At 46.8% G+C, this 6,859-nt stretch overlaps 1 protein-coding gene across 2 annotated transcripts; it reads right to left on the reverse strand.

The window, feature by feature from the left end:
- Positions 1–911: 911 nt before the first annotated feature.
- Positions 912–6,827, reverse strand: LOC109116730. Of its 2 annotated transcripts, none has more exons than XR_002024243.1 (2): positions 1,927–2,289; positions 912–1,077 (listed from the first exon to the last, which is right to left on the reverse strand). XR_002024243.1 is itself a non-coding variant. In XM_019202675.1 (2 exons), exons 1-2 carry the CDS (start codon positions 6,708–6,710, stop codon positions 1,058–1,060), a joined length of 585 nt encoding a protein of 194 aa, XP_019058220.1. In that variant the 5' UTR covers positions 6,711–6,827; the 3' UTR covers positions 912–1,057. The 2 variants fall into 2 exon arrangements, 1 of the variants encoding a protein (XP_019058220.1); XM_019202675.1 differs by lacking the exon at positions 1,927–2,289 and adding an exon at positions 6,146–6,827.
- Between the last annotated feature and the right edge of the window lie 32 nt (positions 6,828–6,859).

Here is a 6,859-nt window from a genome sequence, read left to right on the forward strand (position 1 = left end):
TCTTAGGATATTGTTTTCACTATCCATTTATGACAAGACTCGTAATAAATAATTATCATTCTTTTTATCATATGTATTCATTATGTTTGTATAAAACAAACATATAATATGATTAATATGATTAGTTTGAAGAGTAAGACCAGATTGATGAGTATGACTATTTTGATGAGCTTTGCGAGTTTGCCCAGTTTGGAGAATTTACTCAATTTGATCCGTTTGACTCATCCATATCATATAGTTCAAATATAAATTCAAAAACAACAAAAATTATAAATGTCCAAAATGAATAACATATTTTAAAATGATAAATTATCTATTAGCAAGAGAGAGGTGGAGAGAGAAGAAAGCGAGAGAGAGACGAGAGAGAAGAGACAGAAGAGAGAGAGGAGGAGAGGAGAGAGAGAGCGCAAGAAAGGAGAGAGACAATGGAGCGAGAGGTGGAGAGAGAAGAAAACGTGAGAGAGAATAGACAAAAGAGAGAGAGAAAGGAGAGATACAATGGAGCGAGAGGTGGAGAGAGAAGAAAGCAGGAGAGAGAGAGTTGGTGAGAGAAGAAAGCGGGAGAGAGAGAGAGGTGGAGAGAGAAGAGAGAAATATAAAAAAAATTATTTTATTTTATTATATTATATAAATTAATAAAGGGTATTATAGGAAAACTACATTTATAAGTTTATATTTGATGTTGTCTTTTTTCTTTTTTTTATGAAGGGTGTGTGATGAAGTCCAAGTATCATTTAAGGTTATTTTTGCAATTGGCCCCATTAGAAATCTATTGTGACACTCGAATCCCGCATCTCGTGAACATGATATGCCACATGGACGAAAACCAATAAAACATAATAAACGAAGAGTACGGGAATTTAAAATCGTTTATAAATATAAATACGCAGCGGAATTAAAATTATCACACGTTTCTCAAAAACAACACTTGTCCAAACCCACAATTAAACACAACCGATTTCACGCAAAACCTTGTTCCACAAACCAAAACGTACAAACAGGATTATTTATCCGTACATAATGAAGTCTTCACAAAGCCGTCGCCGTCCACAGTGCGTTACTCGTGCTCCTCGGGATCTGAAAAATTCAACAACGGAGGGATAAGCAAAATGCTTAGTGAGCAGTTCGGGTTGAGCCCGGAGAGCCCATTCTCATGGAGAACGGAGCCAACTAATCTCTCAATGCAAGAATTCTTTTAATCCATTTAATCCTTTCTCATTTATCTTTTTAACACTTTAACATTATTTCACACATTTTTCCGATACCTGATAGTACTGACTCAAGTCGTCCACCGGCACTATCAAGTACCGTTCCTTTCGGTATCATCTAGTACTGACTCAATTCGTCTACCGGTACTAGACTTTACCCTGCTTCCCTATAATAGTACTGACTCCACTTCGTCAACCGGTACTATTATAAAGACGACCACTCAGATCCACCGGTCGGTCTACGAGTAGACCGTCCAGTCAACACGTTCTGATTTTCTCTTTTAAGTTTTAAGTGCAAGACCGTTCGTTCTACGAGGACAGACCGGACGTTCCGGTTCATTCGGAACGTCCGTTCTACGTGGTCCAGACCGGGCGGTCCTGCGCACTCAGACCGTCCGTTCTCCCTTGTTTCTCAGACCGGACGGTCTGGATCCTGCTGGAACGGTCGTTCCAGTTCATTTCTACGTGTTCGTTCTGCCGTGTCCTAGAGCGGACGGTCTACGTCCGTAGACCGGACGGTCTGGGACTCAGATCTTCGTCTTCCTCACGAGTTCAGTCCGATTTTTCGCCATTTTTGCCCAAATTCTGATCCGATTTAAGATCTAATTGTTACCCACTCAATACTTAACATCCCTAAGTGCTTAACTCTTGCAGAATCACTAGTCTACACCATAAATCATGAAAATAGAATCTCACAAACACAATCCAAACCACTCACCTCGGATTCAAGTGCTGTGCGTTTTTGTCCGAGCTCGTGTGTGTTCTTCAGGCCGTCTTTGGTCATGAAACTTTCCAGGAACCTCCTTGAGATGTCCTACTTTGATTTCCCGAGCTTGTTTCGCCTCAAATCTCCCTGAATCTCTCTATTTTCCTCTGTTTTCGAAGAACAGGTTCTGGGTCGCAGAATTGTGATCTTCACCTGTTGGAGCCGGTTAAATCGACCTCTAACGCCGCCATAGGAGCTAGGGAGAGGGTAGGAGGGCCAGAGGGTGTCGTCCACTAGACAGGGGTGGTGGCTGGTGGCGCGTGGGGTCGAGATGTCGCGCAATAATCGCGGCCGAAAGGTGGAAGAAAGTCAGCATTTTTCGGCGTTTTGCTCGCAGGACCCTAGACCGTCCGTTCTGCTGCTGGTCCGTCCGTTCCACTTCGCGAACGGGCAGTCCGTCGGTTCTACATGCTGGTCCGTCCGTTCCGCTTCGCGAACGGGCAGTCCGTCCGTTCTACTTGCTGGGTCGTCCGTTCCGCTCCGCGAACGGGCAGTCCGTCCGTTCTACCTCCTGGTTCGTCCGTTATGTACCGTTTTTTCGTCTTTTTCTCCGTCTTTCGCTAGATGGTCGGTCTACCTCTGGACCGATCGGTCTACGCCCGTTGATCCCTTGGTTCGATTCTTATGCCAATCACCTTATATTTTAGACTTGTCTTACCCTATTTTATTCCCGAAGTTAATTTAAATAATTTATTCGGGAATCGGGTTACAAATCATCCCCCCTTAAAATGAATTCGTCCTCGAATTCTGAATTGCTTAACATCCATTCGAAAGCCTTCCTTAAATTCCATAAAGGTTTATTACAGTACAACCTCGCTTGTTCGGACGTTTACAACATTTACACGAACAGTTGGGGATAGGTATCACGCATTTCCGCCTCGGGTTCCCATGTCATGTCGGAAACCCCTTGAGATCTCCATACCACTTTGATGAGCGGTATTTCCTTGGTTCGTAGCTTCTTGACTTTCCAGTCCACGATCTGTAGTGGTTCGTCCCGAAAACGCATAGCGCTGGTGAACTCCAATTCCTGCGGTTGTATCACATGGGAAGGATCTGCCACGTACTTTCGTAGCATTGATACGTGGAATACGTCATGCACGTTTCTCAACTCTGATGGTAGTCCAAGACGATACGCCACAGCTCCCACTTTTGCAACCACCGGGTAGGGTCCAATGTATCTCGGCTTCAGTTTCCCACCTTGTCTCGCATGCCCTCGCATTGCCTGAACGCGGAGGAAAGCTTGGTCTCCTACTTCCAAAGTGAAGTCATGCCTCCTCTGATCCGCATAAGATTTCTGTCTGTCTTGTGCGGTCTTCAGGTTAGCGCGAATCTTCCGAATCACTTCCGTCGTCTCTTCAACGATTTCAGGTCCGAAAGTTTTGCGTTCGCCGATCTCGGTCCAGCATAGTGGCGTCTTGCATGTCCTTCCGTACAGTGCCTCATACGGTGATACCCCAATACTCGCGTCATGATTGTTGTTGTATGCGAATTCACACAACGTCATGTACCGATCCCACGGAGCTCCCCACTCTAGTACACATGCTCGGAGCATGTCCTCTAAGGTTTGGATGGTTCGTTCTGACTGCCCGTCAGTCTGTGGGTGATACGCTGTGCTCATCTTCAACTTTGTACCCAATGCTCCCTGTATAGCCTTCCATAGACGAGATGTAAATCGAGCATCTCTATCGGATATGATTTCACTTGGCACTCCATGCAGCCGTATGATCTCATCGACGTATATTTGTGCCAATCGCTCGATCGTGTACTCCTCCTGTCTGATAGGGATGAAGTGAGCGGATTTCGTTAATCGGTCCACAACCACCCAGATGACATTTTTCTTACTCGGGGTAAGTGGTAACCCAACCATAAAATCCATCGCAATAGAATCTCATTTCCATTCCGGAATTTCCAATGGTTGTAGTTTGCCACCCGACATCTGTCGTTCCGCTTTCACTTGCTTACAGGTAAGGCACCTTGCTACGAAATCAGCCACATCCCGCTTGATTCTCGGCCAGGTGTACCACCGTCGTAATCTTTGGTACATTTTACTCGCCCCAGGGTGTATAGCTAGTCTGGACTGATGTGCCTCCGATAGTATCTCCCGTCTCAACACCTAGTCATCTGGCACACATAGTCGGTTACCCAGTCGCAATGCTCCCTTCTCATCGATACGGTATCCCTTACGACCGTACTCTTCTATACCGTCCATGTACCGAGCAAGCAAAAGATCGTTACGTTGTCCAGCAACCGCCCGTTCTGCAAAGTTCGGCGTCGGTTCCTCCGGTGTCAAGGTCAAATGTCCTAGCATAGCTACCAATTCGGAAGCATCGGTGCGAGACGACGTCACGACACGGATGACAGATAGAATCTTCTTCCGACTGAGGGCATCAGCTACCACGTTAATCTCCAAGTCATAGTCGGCAATGAGTTTCAACCATCGTCTTCGCCTTAGGTTTAAATCCTTCTGGGAGATTACGTATGTCAAACTCTTGTGGTCAGTATTAAGCTTAACATTTTCCCCGTATAGGTAGGACCTCCAGATTTTTAAAGCATGTACGACTGCTGCTAGCTCCATGTCGTGGGTCGGATAATTTTCCTCATGCTTTTTCAGTTGCCTCGATGCATAGGCGATGACATGTCCCTCTTGCATCAATACACATCCAAGTCTCTGTTTGGAGGCATCAGTGTAAACTTCGTATAGTATTCTCGGGCGCGGCAATGCCAAGATCGGTGTTGAGGTAAGTCTCCGTTGCAGTTCTTGGAAGCTTTCCTCGCACTCCGAGGTCCATTCGAACTTAACGTTCTTCCCGGTGAGTTTCGTCATGGGTCGGACTATCTTAGCGAAACCTTCCACAAATCTTCGGTAATAGCCAGCGAGACCTAGGAAGCTCCTAATTTCGGTTGCAGAGGTCGGGGCCTTCCAGTCTATGACTGCCTCGATCTTAGCCGGATCTACTTGGATTCCCTGAGCGGATACCACATGTCCTAGAAATCCAATCTCCTGCAACCAGAAGTTACACTTGCTAAACTTCGCATACAACTTGTTTTCCCTTAATCTCCACAGTGTTTTCCGCAAGTGATCCTCATGAGTGTGAGGGTCAGGCGAATAGATAAGAATACCATCGATGAATATGATGACAAACTCATCTAAGTAATCCATGAAGATGCGATTCATCAGCTGCATAAATACTGCGGGGGCATTTGTGAGTCCAAATGGCATGACCACAAACTCAAAGTGCCCATATCGAGTTCGGAACGCCGTCTTCTGTATATCCTCGGCCTTAACCCGAATCTGGTGGTATCCCGATCGCAGATCGATCTTTGAGAACCATTTAGCTCCCTGAAGTTGATCTAGCAACTCATCAATTCTCGGCAACGGGTACCGATTTTTTATAGTCACCTGGTTGAGTCCACGGTAGTCAATGCACAATCTCATGCTCCCATCTTTCTTCTTCACAAACAACACTGGCGCTCCCCAGGGTGAGACACTAGGGCGTATGAATCCCTTCTCCATCAATTCGTTCAACTGTTCCTTCAACTCTGCCATTTCTGTCGGTGCCATCCGGTACGGAACCTTGGTGATTGGTTCAGTACCCGGTAACACATCAATGGTGAAATCCACCTCTCGGTTTGGCGGTAATCCCAGCAAGTCATCGGGGAAGACATCAGGAAACTCTCGAGCAATCGGAGTATCCTCTAATTTGTGTTCCCGTTCCTTGGTACCGGTGATGACTACCAGAAATGCTTCATTCCCCTTTTTGATCATCTTTTCGGCCTTGAGTGCCGAAATGATGGGGTTTGTCGATGGTGCTCCTCTTCCCCGAAATTCGAACCCACCACTTGCATCCATAAACAATATGGTTCTCTTCTGACAATCAATCTGAGTTCAGTGCTTCGACAACCAATCAATGCCCAATATGATGCTATAACCGCCAATCGGTACCACTATGAGATCTGCGGCCAAGTTACGACCACAGATGTCCAGCGATACATCTCGTAAGGTCCCATGTACTAGGAGCGCCTCTCCCGATGGTGTGCGAACAGTAAAGTCGCTTCTTCGTATCTATTCGCTCCCTACTTAGTTTCTTTGCTTTTTCTAAGCTCAAGAAACTGTGAGTAGCCTCAATGTCAAACAATGTATAGCACTCAACATCGCAAAGGTGAAGGGTACTTGTGATAGCGACAGCTTCGTCATCCTCGAGGTTGGTCTCCTCCTCCTGTACCTCTGTCTCAGCCTCAAGAGCATAAACTCTCGGGACTGCCCCAGTCCTCGGTGGTGGTCGTGGCTGTCTGGCCATAGGCAATGTGTCTGTAGGTGCGGTGCAAGTGGCCGCAAAGTGTCCCGGCTGTTGGCATCGGAAACAGGTCAGCGGTCCCCGATAAGGTGGTGGAGGCAGCGGTAGCGCACCATCAGCAGGTGCTTTCCCCTTGCCCCGTGACTGGCTGCTCTGGCATGTCTTGCTGGTCTTTCCCGGAGGTCGGGTGTTGGAGAATCGCCTGTTAGGGCTCTGATCTCGGATGCGCTCCTCCTTCTCTTCCTTTTCTCCTCGCTCTGCTTTCACCAGCTGGCTGAAGTAGCGGCTGAGTGTGGGGTACTCGTGGAGTTCTATCTTCCTGCGAAGATATAGTCGTAGTCCGGCAATGAACTTCTGGATCTTTTTGCCTTCCGTAAGTACTAGATGTCCTGCATAGGTCAGCAAACGAGTGAACTCTGCTTCGTATTCACGAACCGTCATGTTCCCTTGTTGCAGCTGCAAGAATTCCGTAAAGCGGTGTTCTTGGTCCTGGTGGTTGTAGTATTTGTGTTCGAATTCCCCCTTGAACTCCTCCCAGGTAAAGCGGTGTCCCTCGGGCATTTCCTGCACCACCTTCTTCCACCAGTGTC

The sequence above is a fragment of the Tarenaya hassleriana genome, unplaced genomic scaffold, assembly GCF_000463585.1.
Source record: "Tarenaya hassleriana unplaced genomic scaffold, ASM46358v1 Cleome22, whole genome shotgun sequence".
Lineage (NCBI taxonomy): Eukaryota > Viridiplantae > Streptophyta > Magnoliopsida > Brassicales > Cleomaceae > Tarenaya > Tarenaya hassleriana.